We start from the raw sequence: 19,762 nt of genomic DNA, 5'->3' as shown, positions 1-19,762 counted from the left end.
GAAAAGAGGGAGTTCTACTAGCAGACGGCCTCCAGACATGAGCTGCAACATCAGCTCTTCCTTGGGTCTCCAGCGTGACAGCCTGCTCTGTAGAATTCAAATTTGCCAGCCCCTACAATCACACAAGCAAATTCCTTAAAACTAACCAATCTCTCTCTGCCTCGCTCTCCCTCTTTTTAAACACACACACACACACACACGTGTGTGTGTACCTCATATACGTGTGTATGTGTGTGTGTGTCCTATTGGTTCTGTTTCCCTAGAGAACCCTAATATGCTGATGTATAGAAATACAATTGATTTGTTTGTGTGTGTGTGTGTTAACCTTATATCCTGCAAACTTGTTAAACTCACTTATTAGTCCTAAGAGGTCTTTGCAAACTCATTGGGTCTTTGACATAAACAATCGTGTACACTATGAACAAGAACTGTCCTCTCCAGGGTGGGGTGGGCACCAGGTTAAGAGTTAGGCATCTCCTTGAGATGTCCTTATTTGCTTAGGTCCTGCATGAAAGCACATAGTGCCCTAGCTCTTTTGAAAAGCAGGAAAATCCTGAAAGAAAGCAACACAGAGCTTTCTCCATTGTGAGGTAGTGAGGAGGGGATTAGGACACTAGGTGAGAAAGGACAGGCCTAGACAATGAAGCAAGGGGCCAGTGGGTGGATGGGTAAAACCACCTGCTCCTCAAAACAGCCAGGCTCTGAGATGAAGCAGGAATCTACACTTAAACCGAGGCTGGATCCATCCTAGGGATTCAAGTGAGTCTGGCATTTTGACAGGAATCCCAGTGGAAGTCTTTTTGTGGAGTGAAGGGTGGGGGTGAGTTGCAAAATTTTCTGGACCAGAACTTATTGTAGGAAAAGAAGAATTGAAGCTGGGTATGGGCTCCTGCTTATGGTCCCAGCTACTCAGGAGGCTGAAGCAGGGGGATTGCTTGAGCCCAGGAGGCTGTGGTGTGCTATGATCACACCTGTGAATAGCTGCTACGCTCCAGCGTGGGTGAGAGAGCAAGACTCCATGTCTAAGAAAAGAAAGGAAAGAATTCAGGCACTGTGAGGTAACCTAGGAACAAAGCTTCAAAACATTCTGAGTACAACAGAAAAAAAATAAGTTTTACTTAAAGTCCATAAAATCCTGGGACATTAGCAACCTTTTTTGGAAACCCCTCTCAAACTGTAACTCTAGGGAGACAGAGGTTCCCATAGACCAACAGAGCACATGGCCCCAGTGCCCAGCAGAGCAACGTGGAGCTGCAGAGTCCTGTGGGGGCTAATTTGTACACAAGCACATGTAACACCCCCACAGGAGCCCAGACTTTTCTTCTGTCTTGTTGCAGACTTTCAAAGAGCTAGAGACCCTGTCAAATCATGGGGGTTCAAAAACCCATGCAATTGAGGGGTTTTAACTCATGGTATGCTGTTTCTGCAGGCCTGTGATGTCAAGAGAAAACAGAAAAGAGAAGGGAATTCCACCTTTGCCCACTGAGAACACATCTACGCTGAGAACACATCTACCCAACTCCTCTGTCACAACCCCTGTGAGAAGGTTCTGCCATCTCCCAGCCCTGAAGATTGTGAGGTCATCTGACCACCTATTACATTGCTAAACATGGCAGGATGTCACCTGACTCGACACTAAGCTGCCCATCAATCATCACACCCCCTTTCTCCCACTTACTTTTCTATCACCCCGTAGATTCCCAACAGCTGTCCTTAAGTCCTCCAGGCTACAGAAACCACTCTTGAAACAATGTCAGCGTACCATTAGTGCCCTTTAACTCATACCCTCACTTCCCAGCCCCTCCTCTGTGAACGAAGTCTCTCCTTACCTCTTGCTCCAGCACTAATCAATCTAATGTTCCTTCACTCTTTTCTCCCCTCCCAGCTTCCCTCCAACCTGCACCCAATCCCCCCAAATCCTTTCTCCTCTTTCTTTGCAATTCTCCACACCAAGACTGAACACTTGTCAGAAATGGTGCTCCCCCTGGGCCCCTCCACACCTCCTGAAGCCCAATCCCTGTCACTTCTTACCACCCCCAGCTCCCTGATGGCCCTGGGCCTCCCTCCCGACAGCTGAGGCCCTTCCTGGATCTCTACACGTCACCAAGCTAAGCCAGTGTTCCAAAATAGTCTCCTGAACAATGATGACAACTGCACAGTTATTTTGGAAGGTAAGTGTGGCCAGAGTCCCAGAACAATGCAGGAAAGACAATGGGATGGTGGGCAGCAGGTAGCCTGGCCAGCTCTGTTTGTGCAGATGAATTCAGGAGCCTGGCATTTCTTTGAAGGATGACCAGAGAATGGATGAGCTCTCAGGATCACACTGAGACCAGGTCCCTAATGCTCCTAATCCCTTAGGACACAAGGACCTGAAAGACATAGAAACTGCTTCTCTGAAAATTGGCTTGATTATTCTCCCAAAGTTGACCAGGATCCAGAGCTTAGATTGCAGGAGGTCAGGGCATATGCTGAGGCCTAGCTGTCTTCAAGCTGCAGTTTCCAAGACAGCCCAAAATAGAGTCCAATCAATATACGGCAATATATTTCTTCTTTGTTTTCTGTAAGTTTTATAAAAACACACATATAGAAATGTACATAAGTCATAAGTTTACAGCTCAGTGGATTTTCACAAAGTGAACACACCCTCAAAACCAGCACCCAGATAAAGAGAATACAACAAAAACAGCAGAGGGCCTCCTCACCCCTACTTCCAGCCAATACTCCATCCCCTACCCCAAGATAAATGCAATCCCAGCTTCTAACATTGTGCATTGGTTTTGCCTGTTCTTTGAACTTTCTGTAGCAGTTATAGAATATGTACACTTCTGTGATTGGCTCATTTCAGCCAACATAATGTCTGTGAGATTCATCCTTCTTGGATATAGTTCCAGTTAATTCATTATCATTATTGTATTGTATTCAATAAATATTACTACAATTCATTCATCCATTCTATTCTCCGGTATTTGGGTAGTTTCCAGTTTGAGGGCATAAGTAGTAGAAGTATTGTGAATATTCTAAGACATGTTTTCGTTAAACATATATGCAGCTCTGTTGGGTACAGTATAGGCCTTGGAGTGGAATTACAGTTCTCAGAAACAAAAGAAAATAAATTCAAGTTTGATATAGACCTGATTGTTGCAAGACATAGATTTCCTGATTGTAGTGAACCCGAGTTGGCCTTGAGCAGTGGAAGGAGTGTGCTTGTTAAAAGGATAAATATGATGCTGGGAGACATGTACAAATCTCAAGAGATTATTCAGGGAAGCACCAGATTTATTTTAAATGATGGGAAGAGGTGTCAAATAAAGGTTATAAAAACATTCCAGTAAATAAGGCCAATGGTGGGTTGATAATATCTTCAGAGAACATGTTTAGGATCATACGGTTCTTCTTCATTCTTCTCTGCAGAACTTCCTGGCAGTGATGGCAGTGGAACATTGGAAACAGAGATGAACAGGAGGTGGGAAGAGGAGGCTAAGTACATGTAGGCCTAAAAGTCTCTGCTTTGGGAGATTTTTAACAGTCCTGGATGGAGGTAAGGAGGCAGGCGTGATTCTAAGATCTCAAGGAAAGGAGATTCTATGTCACTCTTCTCTTCCCTTGGCCCTTAGACTGTTTATGAACGAAATAATTTCATCAATTATTTCATTATTTCATTATAGCAGATCCCCTCACTGAGACTTCCAAAGATTTTTATCAACAATTTTATGTCACTCCCACTAACTCTTTGAAGGTAAATGGCAGAATTAATTTTCCCGTTTAAAAAACAGAAACACAAAGACCCAGTGGAGTCTGCATTTTCTAGTTTTAGTCAGCCATTCTGGAAGCTGGGTCCTGGTAACCACAGTGTCCCAGCTGTGAACTCCAGGCAAGTGTACAGCATCATCTTCCATTCACCATGTGGTTACTGCACTTCTCATACAAACTACCTGCGTTACTCAGTTATCCACTATCAAGGGCTATGCCACACTCCTTAGAGCAGATGCAGGGCACTTAGAGATTAAAAACAGGCCGGGCACAGTGGCTCAAGCCTGTAACCCCAGCACTTTGGGAGCCTGAGATGGAAGAACTGCTTGAGCCCAGGAGTTCAAGACCAGCCTCGGCAACACAGTGAGACCCCCATCTCTACTAAAAATAAAAAATTAGCCTGGCATGGTGGCACCTTCCTGTGGTCCCAGCTACTTGGGAGGCTGAGATGGGAGGATCCCTTGAGCTCAGGAGGTTGAGGCTGCAGTGAGTTGTGATTGCGCCATTGCACACCAGCCTGGGAACAGAGCAAGACTCTGTCTCAAAAAAATTAATTAATTAAATAAAAATAAAAATAAAACCCTTTTACAGTTCAAGTCTTAATTGCCATATGGCTTTGAGCAACTTATTTTATCTCACTGTGCCTCCATTTCCTAGACCTGGAAACGAAAATAAGAGAGAATGAAATTTAAACAGCTTCTCAGAAGAGTATGTAAGTTAAGCCACATAAAACATATAAATAAATATCTGTCGCTTAGTAGCCACTCAGCACATGGTAATTACAACTTCTTATGGCACAGAAGTTGCTGGGGAGGCAGACATGTAAATGAATGCAGAAAATATATGAGGAATACTAAAATAGAAATTAAAGTGTCCTGTGGCTTTTTCATCCACATAGATGAGTGTCAAAGCTACTATCTCTCTGGGAGGATCATGGCAGACAGGAGGCAGGTCTAGATTGCAGTTCCCACTCAGATGGACAGAGCAGCATGTGGAGTATTGCATCACGAACTTTTGCTCCAGAATGACTGCAGGAAGAAATCAGGAAAGCCAAGAGAACCCACAGACCCTCTGAGGGAAGTGAATTGCTCCTGCAGGGCCTTGGAAACACCCCAAATACCGTGAGTGCCCAAACTATGGAAGTGGGAAAGGGGCATCGTTCACCCCCAAACACACAACCTCACTGGGGAACCTCAAGATCTAGATCACTGGAGAAGATTCTGACATTACCTGGAGCTGAGTCAATTTAGAGAGCCGAGTGAAATGCAGGGGTAGAGGAAGCAGTGGGAAAATCCCTGTGGGCTCTCTGGGAGCCCTAGCAAGCCATTTCTGCCTTGCCTCCCAGGGGTCATTGGGGAGGGCTACCAGAGGCACTGGGAAAAGGCCACAGGGAGAAGGAAGCCTCCAGCTGAACTTTGTAACAATTCCAACTGAACAAGAAGTCTCCTGGCCAGAACTATAGGGAGGGCGTGAATCCTGTGTGCAGACCACAGGCAGGGAAGCACGAAGGGTTCACAGCTCTCACAGCTGGGCGGCTGGTAGCCTGGGGCAAGCTCTTAGCCCTGCTTGCCCACTGCCTGGACACAGACTTGGTGCTGTTGAGTGGGGAATGGTGAGAGTGAGACTGGCCCTTTGGGTTGTGTGGGAGCTGGGTGAGGCCTGTGATTGCCAGCTTTCCCTCACTTCCCTGACAACCTGCATGACACAGCAGAGGCAGCATAATCCTCCTAGGAACATAACTCCATTGACCTGGGAACCACACCTCCATCTCCCACAGCAGCCAGAGCCACACCTCCATCTCCCACAGCAGCCACAGCAAGACCCGCTCAAGGAGAGTCTGAACTCAGACATGCCTAGCACTGCCCCCACTTAATGGTCCTTCCCTACCCACCCTGGTAGCTGAAGACAAACAGCATATATTCTTGGGAGTTCTACGGCCCCACCCACCACCTGATCCCTCCCATACTACCATAGCTGATGCTCTCTGGAAAGTGCCACCTCCCAGCAGGAAGCCAGCCAACTCAAAAATAGTGCATTAAACCACCAAGACTAAGGACCCTCACAGAGTCCATTTCACCCCCCACCACCTCCACCAGAGTAGGCATTGGTATCCACAGCTGAGAGGCCCACAGATGGTTCATATCACAAGACTCTGTACAGACAACTCCCAGTGCCAGCCCAGAGCCTGGTAGACCTGTTGGGTGACTAAATTCAGAAGAGAGATAATACTTACTACAGCTCAGATCTCAGGAAGCCACATCCCTAGGAAAAGGGGGAGAGTACTACATCAAGGGAACACCCTGTGGGACAAAAGAATCTGAACAACAGCCTTGAGCCCTAGACCTTCCCTCCGACAGAGCATACCCAAATGAGAAGGAACTAGGAAACCAACTCTGGTAATATGACAAAACAAGGCTCTTTAATACCCTCCAAAAAATCACACTAGCTCAACAGCAATGAATCCAACCAAAAAAAAAATCCCTGATTTACCTGAAAAAGAATTCTTAAGGTCAGTTATTAAGCTAATCAAAGAGGTGCCAGAAAAAGGAAAAGCCCAATTTAAGGAAATTTTAAAAAATACAGAAAGTAAGGGGAGAAATTTTCAATGAAATAGGTAGCATATAGTAAAAAGCAATCAAAACTCCAGGAACCAATGGATGTAGTTATAGAAATTCAAAATGCTCTGGGAAGTCTCAGCAATAGAAGCAATGAGCAGGAGAAAGAACCTCAGAGTTCAAACACAAGGTTTTCAAAATAATCCAACAAAGACAAAGAAAAAAGAATAAGAAAATATGAACAAAGCCTCCAAGAAGTCTGGGACTATGTTAAATGACCAAACCAAAGAATAATCAGCATCCCTAAGAAGAAGAGAAATCTAAAAGTTTGGAAAACATATTAGGGTATCCACTACTGGGTATCTACCCAGAAGAAGTCATTACATGAAAAGGATACTTGAACACATATGTTTATAGCAGCACAATTCTCAGTTGTAAAAATGTGGAACCAACCCATATGCCCATCAATCAATGAGTGGATAAAGAAACTGCAGTATACATATACAATGGAATACTACTCAGCCATAAACAGGAATGAATTAATGGCATTCACAGCAACCTGGATGAGATCGGAGACCATTATTCTAAGTGAAATAACTCAGGAATGGAAAAGCAAACATTTTATGTTCTCAATCATATGTGGGAGCTAAGCTATGAGGATACAGAGACATAAGAATGACACAGTGGACTTTGGGGACTCAGGGAGAAAGGGTGGGAAGGGAGTGATGGATAAAAGACTACAATTTGGGTGCAGTGTATACTGCTCGGGTGATGTGTGCACCAAAATCTCACAAATCACCACTAAAGATCTTACTCATGTGGCCGGGCGCGGTGGCTCATGCCTGTAATCCCAACACTTTGGGAGACCGAGGCAGGTGGATCACGAGGTCAGGAGATCGAGACCATCCTGGCTAACATGGTGAAACCCCATCTCTACTAGAAATACAAAAAATTAGCTGGGTGTGGTGGTGGGCCCCTGTAGTCCCAGCTACTCAGGAGGCTGAGGCAGGAGAATGGCATGAACCCGGGACGCGGAGCTGGCAATGAGCCAAGATCGCGCCACTGCACTCCAGCCTGGGTGGCAGAGCAAGACTCCGTCTCAAAAAAGAAAAAAAAAAAAGATCTTACTCATGTAACAAAACACCACCTGCTCCCCAATAACCTATGGAAATAAAATAATTTTTTTTTAAAAAAAAGAAACTAGGCTGGGCATGGTGGCTCACGTCTGTAATCCCAGCACTTTGGGAGGCCGAGGCGGGTGGATTACCTGAGGTCAGGAGTTTGAGACCAGCCTGGCCAACATGATGAAATCCTGTCTCTACTAAAAATACAAAAATTAGCCAGGCGTGGTGGCACACACCTGTAGTCCCAGCTACTCAGGAGGCTGAGGCAGGAGAATGGCATGAACCCGGGAGGCAGAAGTTGCAATGAGCCGAGATCGTGCCACTGCACTCCAGCCTGGCCGACAGAGTGACTGTGTCAAAAAAAAAAAAAAAAAAAAAGAAAGAAAGAAAGAAAGGAAAAGAAAAAGAAACTAATAGGGAAAAACAGCTAGTATCACTCTTACATGAGATCTTTAGGCATTATACAGTAAGACTGTCTCAATCTCAGTAAGAACTAAGTAAATAAATAAAATAAGGGACTTTTGTGCATCCAAAACTTTCAGGCAAAGATTATAAGTTCTCTAGCATCATTATATGCCCAGGTTATATTTCTCAAGCCTTACTTGTTCCTTCCCACACATTAACATTTCAGAATTATATTTCATTTATAACAGGTGTTCTCTAGGCTCACTAACCTGACAGGGTTAATATCAAAAAATAAAAACAAAAATAATGGCATTTAAATAAAAATAGCCTCTGGCTTGAGCCCATCCTAGCAACCACAGAGAAATTCCGGCTTCCCCCAAATCTTCTCAGAGTTCTTGGATGGCCTGAAAATGATCCCCACAGCCTCTAGACACTACCTGCAACGTTCTTTGCAAGGAGCTCCCCTCTTCCCTTCAATTGGTTCCACCTCTGTCTGCAAAGCTGCTTTCCTTTCTCTCTTATGGCTCGCTTTACTGATACTGAACTCCTTGCTTCCCAATATTGAGATCTGCTGTGTCCTGGGGCTGGGGCTGTACCTCTCCCGTATCACTCCCCTGCTCTTGTCACCATCAGTGCTTCTGTCCTGAGCTACAAGCCCTCAGCTAAGCCACAGCATGCAAGTGCATGTTTCAGTCCACAGGCAGAGCTGGAGGCCGCTTGCTCCAGAAGAGAACGTCCACTTTACTTTCTTACCTTGCTGCATCCACAAGAGGGAGCCTCGTGCCAGCTTCTCCAGCCAGGATGGTAGCCCCCAAGACTCTTCCTCTTCCATCCACCTTTAGGTGCAGCATCCAACAAAGTCAAAATCACAATGTCTTGCATCTAATAAAAAATTGCCAGGCATGAAAAAAAAAACAGGAAAATATGACCCTTAATACAGAGAAAAAAAAAACATGAAAAACAACCCAGAAATGACACAGACTATAGAATTAGTGGAAATAGTTATTATAATTGTATCCTATATGATATATAGTATACATATATATGTAATTGATATATAATTGTATCAAAAATTTAGAAGACTGAACGTGTTGGTAGATCTATAGATGATGTTTTTTAAATACCCAAATTGAACTTCTGAAATTAAAACTATAATGTCTAACATGAAAATACATTGGATGAGATTAACAGCAGATTAGACACTAAGAAGAAAAGATTTGTGAACTTGAAGACAGCAATAAAAGCCATCCAAATTGAAATACAAAGAGAAAAAAAAACAATGAAAACAAACGAGAAGAGCATCAGGGCATTGTGGGACAACTTCAATCAGTCTAAAAAATGAAAAGATGCTTCCAAATGTAAAAAAGAATCCTTTAAATTGTCAAAGAGCCCATCAGAATTTTTAATAGCTCTATTAGAAAAAAACATTCATTTTGCTGCTTAAGTTCCAGCAGGCCAATCTTTGTGATGAATCCCTTGGGATGTTGCCAATCCAGACAGGCAGCTCTTAAGGTGACACACCAGTCATCCAGGGACTTACCATCACGTCAGTCATTTTGTTACTGTTTTTAATAATGTAAAATACTTGACCAATAAAGATTCCTTCCAGAAATGCAAAAGTTATCCAACAAAAGGAATCCTATCTACATAAATCATTACATTTATAAAGAAGAAAGCCCACATGCTTTTATGAATTAATGTATAAAGGTGTTTCTCTAATATTTAACAGCATTCTAATAAAAACTTTAACTAACATAGGAATAGAGAGAAGCTACCTAAACATGATGAAAACTGTTTACCAAAACAGAATTCTATTTTTAATCATGATGGAATAATAGAGACTAGAAGTACCTTCCCTCCTTGCACAACTAAAAGCTGGACAAAATATATGAAGTGAAAGTTTTCAGACATTGGACAACAGGCAGTGCAAGACTGTGATCCCTGAGAGAAGGACAAGTGAGATGAGCTGCAAGTACCCCCAGCTCACTGCCTGGAGAATTTCCAGGCTGATCACAGAAAAAAGAAACCAAAACAGGAGTTCAACAGTCTCACTGATTAAGGAGACAAAGTTCAGAGTTCCAGCAGGGCAAAATGAGAAAAATCTGTGAGGCAAAGTATCAAAGAAAAAGTACTGCAGAGAGTGAGGGTTCCAGAGATCTACAGAGCAGTCCCTCAAGACTTGGGCTGAGTACTGCTATGCGCTTGTGTAAGGAGACTACTGAGGCTGGGGAAAGAACAGCAGAGAAGAGTCGGCAGAACAATTTCAGGAGTTCACACAGGACCAGAAATAGTGTTTTCCCTAGCCGGTTTGGGAAGATCTCCTAAAACGGTGGGGCACTGGGTACAGTTCTGAAAAGCATATTGCCTCAGTGGGGCCAAATTAGCCCTCAGTGTAAAAGTATCTAAACGGATGTTTAGAAATCCAGCACCCAATAACATAACGTGTACAATGTCTGGCATTCAATAAAATATTACCTAGTATGCAAATAAGCAGGAACATAAGACCCAGTACCAGAAAAAAAAAAAATCATTCTATAAACATAGACCTATATATGACTCAGATGTTAGAATTTGTAGGCAAGGACATCAAAACAAGAATTATAAATTCACTCCATATGTTCAAGAAGTACAAGAAAGCATGAGTATAGTTGGGAGAAAAATGAAATGCCTAACTAAACTTCTAGAAATGAAAAATACAATAACTAAACTGAAAAATACATTGGCAGGATTAACAGCAGATTAAATGCTATAGGAGAAAAGATTTGTGAATTTGAAGATATAGCAATAGGAACTATGCAAATTAAACATTGAGAGAAAATATAAGCCAGAAGAAAACTAAACAAAGCATCAGTAAGTTGTGGGACAATATCAAGTAGCCTAACATATACATAACTGGAGTATCCAGAAGAGGGGAGGAAAATAATACTTGAAAAAAATGGCCATTTTTTTTCCAAATTTAATGAAAATAAACCCACATGTATTAGTCAGAGTTCTACAAAGAAACAGAAAGAATAGGATATATATATATTGTATATTAGTATTATACTATATATATTTTATATATATAAAATATATTGCAGGTGTGAGCCACCATATCCAGTATATGTATTATTTATATATGTAAATATGTAGTATTTTACTAATATAAATATATTGGCAACATATAACTATATTTACATATATAAATATATTAGAGGGAGAGAGAGATTTATATGAAGAATTGGCTCACACGGTTATGAAGGCCAAAAAGTGCCATGATCTGCCATCTGCAAGTCAGAGACCCAGGAAGGCCAGTGCTGTAATTCAGCCAGTGGTTGGGTCCATCCAGAAGCACTCTCATGGACACACCAAAAATTATGTTTAACTGTGCACCCCACAGCCCAGTCATGTTGACACATAGAATTTATTATCACAAGTCCACCCTTTGTCAACTTGGCACCCATACACATCTCCTCAAACCAAACTTATTCTCCAAATAAAAATAATAGGTCATAATTCCACCTACCTTAATACTACCCTGGATACAATAAAAAACACACAGTAACTTATTTCCCAGATGAGGAGGTAAAATCCTTGAAAGATATTTACTCTTTGATATACTTTAACACTTGGCTGGGTGCGGTGGCTCACACCTGCAATCCCAGCACTTTGGGAGGCCAAGGCAGGCAGATTACTTGAGCTCAGGAGTTCAAGACCAGCCTGGGCAACATGGTGAAACACCAACTCTATAAAAAAAATACAAAAATTAGCCAGGCACGGTGGTGTGTGCCTGTAGTCCCAGCTACTTGGAATGCTGAGGTGGGAGGATGGCTTGAGCCCAGGAGGCGGAGGCTGCAGTGAGCCAAGATCGTGCCACTGTACCACAGCCTGGGTAACAGAGCCAGACCCTGTCTCAAAAAAAAAAAAATTAAATTAAAAATACTTAAATACTATGATATAAAATATTATAAATATACCTTATGTTACATGATAAGGGAATAAGAGCGGAAGGATAACAAAGATTCACACACAAATGTGTTTATAGCAAAATAAGGAGAAAATAGACATGGCAATTACCATCTTTGTTTCTGTAACTGGCCACATGGTCATGGCTGGTATTTACAACTACCTTTTCCCACTACCCATCCTGTATTCCCATTGCCTTCAGCAAGCACCTCAGCTTTATCTGGTAGGGTGACTTCAACTTTTATTCCTGAAGGGTTTGAGCCATCTGTAGCCCTGCCTGGTCGGGCTGAAGTTTTCTATTGACATAAAACACAGGGCATGGTAATACTAAAGATACCCTAAGGAATCTCCTGTATTCTGGATATACTTACTCTTCCTTAACTCCATTGTGGAACGGTAGTCCAATTTCCCCCTTGGTAGTCAGGACCAATCATCCCAGCCAACACTGTAACTCCCTTCTTTATCTATTAATTGAGAAATATGAGGACCCCAAAGTGGCCAGGTGGAAGTCTTAACTTCCAGTTCTTGGGATCATTATTGTGTCTCCTGGTGGAAATATCCCTTCCTTATGGAAATATCCCTTCCTCTAGAACTAAGAACTCTAGGTCAGCAAAGCATAAAGTCAGGAACAGGAAACAAAAATTTTGCTAGTGGGTCACTCGGGGTAATATTGAGTGGTGCCACTCCCACTTTTGTCTTTTGATCTCTTGACCTGTGAATGCGACTTGCTGTAGGAGAAACAAGATCTTATATTGGACACTGATTCATAGCATATACAGCCTTCTGAGGAACTTCACTCCACCCCTGCAAGAAATTGCCACCTAGCTGATGTCGTAACTGAGACTTCAAAATGCTATTCCACTGTTTTATCAAGCCAATTGCTTCAGGATGATGGGGAACATAATCAGACCAGCAAATTCCACGAGCATGGGTCCGTTGCTCCGTTTCTTTTGCTGTAAAGTGAGTTCCTTGATCAGAAACAATGCAATGTGGAATACTACAATGATGAATAAAGCATTCTATAAGCCCATGGATGGTAGTTTTGGCAGAAGCATTGTGTGCAGGGAAGACAAAACAATATCCAGAGTAAGTGTCTATTACATTAAGAACAAACACTGTCCCTTCTATGATGAAAATGTCCCCACATAATCAACCTACCACCAGGTGGCTGTGTGATCACCCTAGGGACTTGATGTTGGTCTCTGCTCAATGTTGGCCATATCAGGGACTCAATGTTGCTCTCTGCTGTTGGCAGATTGGACTTTCAGCAGTGGCTGTAAGCCAGATTGGCCTTGTTGAGTGGAAGTCCACGTTACTTCCCCAAGCATAACCGCCATCACTGCCATCATGGTCACTTTGTTCATGAGACCATTAGGCAATGACAGACGTAGGTGGGGAAAAAAGGGTGACCAGTATCTGCAGAATGGGTCATCTTGTCCACTTATTAAAATTCCCTTTGTGAGTATTCACATGGGACACAAATATTACCATGTGTTTTGCCCACTCAGAGAAGTCTGTCCATATACCTGTTCCTTAAATTTGTCACCAATTTTCCAATCATGTTTCTCTCAATTCCCTGAACATCCAGCCAAACCATTGGCCACAGTCTGTACTGATATATAATCACAGGTCTGGCCATTTCTCCTTCCAATAAAAGTGCACAATCAGATGCTCCACTCAAAGTTCTGACCAGTAAGAGGATTTCCCTTCGCAGCTGTCTTTCAGGGATATCCCAATAAGAGGTTCTAGTACTGCAGCTGTCCACTTTTGTGTGGTGTCTGCATATTGTGCAGAACCATCTGCAAACCAGGCCTGAGTCTTCTCCTATCGATTGATCATAGGGAACTCCTGGTAACACCAAAGGTTCAGGCAGTGAGAGAGAAGGCAGTGTTGCAAAAGTAGATACCATGAGCATTTGGGTCACTTTTTCATGTAACTTACATGTGCCTTCAGGGCCTATTCCAACCAGATCACGTAGGTACTATTTCCATTTGATGATGGAGTGCTGTGTATGCCAAATTTTATGACTTGATGGATCAGATAACAGCCAGTTCATGATGGGCAGCTCAGGTTGCATGGTAACTTGGCAGCCCATGGTCAAACATTCAGTCTCTACTAAGGCCCAGTAGCGACCAAGAATTGTCTTCCAAAAGAAGACACTCCTGCAAGAATGGCCATAATCAAAAAAAAACAGTAGTCGTTGGCATGGATGCAGTGAACCAGGAACACTTCCACACTGCTGGTGGGAATGTATACTAGTACAACCACTATGGAAAACAGTGTGGAGATTCCTTAAAGAACTAAAAGTAGAATTATCATTTGATCTGGCAATCCCACTACTAGGTATCTACCCAGAGGAAAAGAAGTCGTTATTTGAAAAAGATACTTGCACATGCATGTTTATAGCAGCATAATTCACAACTGCAAAATTGTGGAACCAACTCAAACGCTGATCAATGAGTGGATTAAAAAAAACTGTGGTTTTTTATACGTATACATATGTGTGTGTGTGTGTATGATGGAATACTACACAGCCATGAAAAGGAATGAATTAACAGCATTTGCAGTGACCTGGATGAGACTGGAGATTATTACTCTAAGTGAAGTAACTCAGGAATGGAAAACCAAACATCTTATGTTCTCACTGATATGTGGGAGTTAGCTATGAGGATGCGAAGGCATAGAATGATACAATGGACTTTGGGGGCTTGGAGAGAAAAGTAGGAGGGGGTCAAGGGATAAAAGACTACAAATATGGTGCAGTGTATACTGCTCAGGTGATAAGTGCACCAAAATCTCACAAATCACCACTAAATAACTTACTCGTGTAACCAAATACCACCAGTGCCCCAATAACTTATGAAAAAAAATTTTTTAAAGATAAGACAGCAATAGCCAAGTGGGTTTCATACCAGGGATGCAGGGATATACAAGTCAATAAATGTGATATTATGCCCAGTAAACAGAATTAAAAACAAAAATCATATTATTATCCCAATCAATGCAGAAAAAGCATTTGACAAAATTCAGCATTGCTTTATGATTAAAACCCTCAGAAAAATTGGCATGGAAGGGACATACCTCAAGGTAATAAAAGCTATCTATGACAAACTGACAGCCAACATACTCAACAGGGAAAAGTTGAAAGCATTCCCCCTGAGAACTGGAACAAGCCAAGGATGCTCACTTTCACCACTTCTATTCAACATAGTACTGAAAGTCCTAGCCAGAGCAATCAGACATGAGAAAGAAATAAAGGGCATCCAAATCAGTAAAGAGGAAGTCAAACTGTTGCAGTTCACTGATGATAAGACTGTATACCTAGAAAACTCTGAAGACTCATCCAAAAGGCTCCTAGATTGGATAAATGAATTCAATAAAGTTTCAGGATACAAAAATCAATGTTCACAAGTCAGTAACACCACTATATACCAACAATGACCAAGCTGAGAAACAAATCAAGAACTCAATCCCTTTTACAACAGCTGCTATATATATATATATAATATATTAATTATATATATGTATAATATATATATTATATATATTCAACATCGCTTTATGATTAAAACCCTCAGAAAAACTGGCATGGAAGGGATATACCTCAAGGTAATAAAAACTATCTATGATATATATATATATATATACACACACACACACACACATATATATATCCAAGGAGGTAAAAGACCTCTACAAGGAAAACTACAAAACACTGCTGAAAGAAATCACTGATGACACAAACAAATGGAAACTGACATTTGTATATACGTATATATACAAAATTAGCCAGGTGTGGTGGCAGGTGCCTGTAATCCCAGCTACTTGGGAGGCTGTGGCAGGAGAATCGCTTAAACCTGGGAGGCAGAGGTTGCAGTGAGCCGAGATCTCACCATTGCACTCCAGCCTGGGCAACAGCCTGGGCTGTGTAGTATTCCATCATATATATATATACATATATATATATATATATATATATATATACACACATATATATATATATATACACATATATATATATACACACATATATACACACACACACACATGCACACACACACGCACACACACACATATATACGTATATATACAAATGGAAACATGACAAAACTCATGGATGGGTAGAATCAATATTGTGAAAATGACCATACTGTCAAAAGCAATCTACATATTCAGTGCAACTCCCATCAAAGTACCATCATCATTATTCACAGAACTAGAAAAAAAATTCTAAAATTCATATGGAACCAAAAAGGACCCCACATAGCCAAAGCAAGACTAAGCAAAAAAAATCTGGAGGCATCCCATTAACTGACTTCAAACTATCCTACAAGATTCATACCAGTACCATAACAGCATGATACCAATATAAAAGTAGGCACATAGATCAATGGAACAGAATAGAGAATCCAGAAATAAAGCCAAATACAACCAACTGATCTTCAACAAAGAAAGCAAAAACACAAATTGGAAGGGGCACCCTATTCAACAAATGGTGCTGGGATAACTGGCTAGCCACATACAGAAGAATGAACCTGGATCCTCATCTCTCACCTTATACAGACATCAACTCAAGATGGATCAAAGACTTAAATGTAAGACCTGAAACCATAAAAACTTTAGAAGATAACATTGGGAAAACTCTTCTAGACATTGGCTTAGGCAAAGATTTCAAGACCAAAAACCCAAAAGCAAATCTAACAAAAACAAAAATAAATAGATATTACCTAATTAAATTAAAACACTTCGGCACAGCAAAATAAATAATCAGCAGTGTAAACAGACAACTCATCGAATGGGAGAAAATATTCACAAACTATGCGTCCTACAGAATCTACAAGGAACTCAAATCAGCAAGAAAAAAAGAAATAATCCCATCAAAAAGTGGGCAAAGAACATGAATAGACAGTTCTCAAAAGATGATAACGAAATGACTAACACATGAAAAAAAATGCTCAACATCACTAATTATCAGGGAAATGCAAATTAAAACCACAATGAAATACCACCTTACTTCTGCAAGACTGGCCATAATTTAAAAAGTCAAAAAATAGTAGATGTTTGCATGGATGTGATGAAAAGGGCACTTTTACACTGATGGTGGGAATATAAACTAGTACATCCACCATGGAAAACTTTATGGAAATTCCTTAAAGAACTAAAAGTAAAACTACCATTTGATCCAGCAGTCCCACTATTGAGTATCTACCCAGAAGAAAAGAAGTCATCATATGAAAAAGCCACTTGCATCTGCTTGTTTATAGGAGCAAAATTCACAATTGCAAAAATATGGAACCAGCCTAAATGCCCCTCGACTGACAAGTGGATAAAGAAAATGTGATATATTTACACCATGGAATACTACTCAGCCATAAAAAGGAATGAAGTAATGGCATTTGCAGCAATTTGTATGGGAGTTGGAGACCATTATTCCAAGTGAAGTAACTCAAGACTGGGAAACCAAATATCCTATGTTCTCACTTATAAGGGTTTGCTAAGCTATGAGGATGCAAAGGCATAAGAATGACACAATGTGCCAGGCGCAGTGGCTCACACCTGTAATCCCAGCACTTTGGGAGGCCAAGGCAGGTGGATCATGAAGTCAGAAGATTGAGACCATCCTGGCTAACATGGTGAAACCGTCTCTACTAAAAATACAAAAAATTAGTCGTTGTGGCACGTGCCTGTAGTCCCAGCTACTCGGGAGGCTGAGGCAGGAGAATCGCTTGAACCTGGGAGGCAGAGGTTGCAGGAGCTGAGATTGCACTACTGCACTCCAGCCAGGGTGACAGAGCAAGACTCTGTCTCAAAAAAAAAAAAAAAATATATATATATATATATATATATATATATATATATAGGACTATGGGGACTCAGGGGTAAGTGAGAGGAGGGTGAGGGATAAAAGACTATACACTGGGTACAGTGTACACTGCTCAGGTGATGAGTACACAAAAATCTCAAAAATCACCACTAAAGAACTTATCCGTTTAACAAAAAATGACCTGTTCCCCAAAAACTATTGAAATTTTTAAAAATGTAAACGTTAGCCGTGCGTGTTGATGTACACCTGTAGTCCCAACTACTTAGGAAGCTGTGGCAGGAATATCTCTTGAGCGTTGGAGGTCAAGGCTACAGTGAGCTATGATTGCACCACTGAACTTCACCCTGGGCAACAAAGTGAGACCCTGTCTCAACACACACACACACACACACACACACACACACACAAAACTGGTTTTGTCCTGGTACCTGATTATTATAATTTGAAGCAGAAATTATTTTGTTTAGATTTTTTAATATTAAGAAGCATCTCAGCCAGGCGAGGTGGCTCACACCTGTAATCCCAGCACTTTAGGAGGCCCAGGTGGGCAGATCACCCGAGGTCGGGAGTTCAAGACCAGTCTGACAAACATGGAGAAACCCCAACTCTACCAAAAATACAAAGTTAGCCGGGCCTGGCGGCACATGCCTGTAATCCCAGCTACTCAGGAGGCTGAGACAGGAAAGTCACTTGAACCCAGGAAGCCAAGGCTGTGGTGAGCCGAGTTCACGCCATTGCACTCCAGCCTGGGCAACAAGAGCAAAACTCCGTCTCAAAAAAAAATAAATAAAAGCATCTCTACTCACAATTGAACTATACAATTAAAAGGTCACACCTTTGTTTCATCATTGTAGGCAAGGTAAATATTAAAAAAGAAAATGCCTGTCCATAAAAGGGATCTGGGGACAGAGGATAGCCTCTCCCAGGGTAACAGGCATCCAGGACTCCACTCTATCAACGATTTCTAAAACAAAGGTTGTGAGCAAGTGCTAGGATGAGATGTGTGATTAAGTTCCTGAGCTGACAGTAAATTTAAAAGATGCCCTCCCAGCTCCTGGCTGCGGCCCATCCTCCCTCTAAGGTGCACAACTCCATTATGATTTTAACTGATGACACTACCTCTTGGCCATTACCACCTCCCACCAGATCCCATTCACGCTGTTTTACCAGGGAAAGATCTGCTCCAGCTAATGCTTTATCCTTCACAGTGATTTTCTTTGACTTTATAGAAAGGGAGAGCCATTTGGTCAAGAGGCTGCCCATCGGATCCTGTGTCCTTCTGCACTGCTAATATCTATCTGTGGCCCTGCTTTAAAACCCAAATACAAACATCTCTTCCATGAAGCCCTTCCTGATTGCCAGTGCCCTCAACAGTGGGATAAGCTGCCAGGCATCTTAGAGATCTAGACCCGTGGTTCTCAATCCCGACTTCCCCCAGCCTCCTGAAAAGCTTTTAATAGGTGCATCAGCCCTGGATTCTTACCAGTAGGTCTGAGAGGGAGCCTTAGCGCTTGTGTTCTTTTAATAGTGTGCACAGGGTTGACGGGAAACACACACACACTGTGCAGAACCATTCCACGAGGCTGTGTGTCCGGAATTGGTTCCCTCCGATGGGTTCCTGGTCCCGCTAACTTCAAGAATGAAGCCGCGGACCCTCGCAGTGTTACACTTCTTAAAGATGGTGTGTCCAGAGTTTGTTCCTTCAGATGTTCAGATGTGTCGGGAGTTTCTTCCTTCTACTGGGTTCGTGGTCTATGCACGACTTCATGAGTGAAGCCGCAGACCTTTGCAGTGAGCGTTACAGCTCTTAAAGATGGTGCGTCCGGAGCTGTTTGTTCCTCCCGGTGGGTTCGTGGTCTGGCTGACTTCAGGCGTGAAGCCGCAGACCTTCACAGTGAGTCTTACAGCTCTTAAAGCCACAGGGAGTCTTATGGCGGCTCCAGAGTTGTTCGTTTCTTGTGGTGGGTTCCTGGTCTGGCTGGCTTCAGGAGGGAAGCTGCAAACCTTCACCATGAGTGTTACAGCTCATAAAGGTAGCGTGGACCTAAAATGTGAGCAACAGCAAGATTTATCGCAAAGGGCGAAAGAACAAATCTTCCACAAGGTGGGAGGGAACCCGAACAGGAAAGCTGGCGCCGATGGCCAGCCTTTATTCCCTT

General features: G+C 42.2%; 1 protein-coding gene and 1 long non-coding RNA gene across 3 annotated transcripts in view; one reads left to right on the top strand and one right to left on the bottom strand.

The window, feature by feature from the left end:
* Positions 1 to 635: 635 nt before the first annotated feature.
* PRSS3 (serine protease 3) overlaps positions 636 to 19,762 on the top strand; it is a 68,477-nt gene continuing 49,350 nt past the window's right edge. Inside the window, exons 1-5 of one of the 2 annotated variants that reach the window (XM_063788700.1) lie at positions 636 to 759; positions 1,430 to 1,579; positions 2,041 to 2,171; positions 3,412 to 3,538; positions 4,649 to 4,871. Coding sequence is in view for 1 of the 2 variants with exons in the window: in XM_054658773.1 (XP_054514748.1) it covers positions 4,726 to 4,871 (146 nt within the window). In the remaining variant the exon portion in view is untranslated. The remainder of the gene's footprint in view (positions 760 to 1,429; positions 1,580 to 2,040; positions 2,172 to 3,411; positions 3,539 to 4,648; positions 4,872 to 19,762) is intronic. The other variant, XM_054658773.1, reaches the window with a different exon arrangement.
* Positions 3,533 to 19,725, bottom strand: LOC104007844 (uncharacterized). The gene is made up of 3 exons (XR_682183.5): positions 19,087 to 19,725; positions 8,588 to 8,716; positions 3,533 to 3,615 (listed from the first exon to the last, which is right to left on the bottom strand). It is a non-coding gene; the product is annotated as an uncharacterized LOC104007844 (long non-coding RNA).

This window comes from Pan troglodytes, chromosome 11 (assembly GCF_028858775.2).
Source record: "Pan troglodytes isolate AG18354 chromosome 11, NHGRI_mPanTro3-v2.0_pri, whole genome shotgun sequence".
Lineage (NCBI taxonomy): Eukaryota > Metazoa > Chordata > Mammalia > Primates > Hominidae > Pan > Pan troglodytes.
This window is presented reverse-complemented; position numbering and strand designations above follow the sequence as displayed.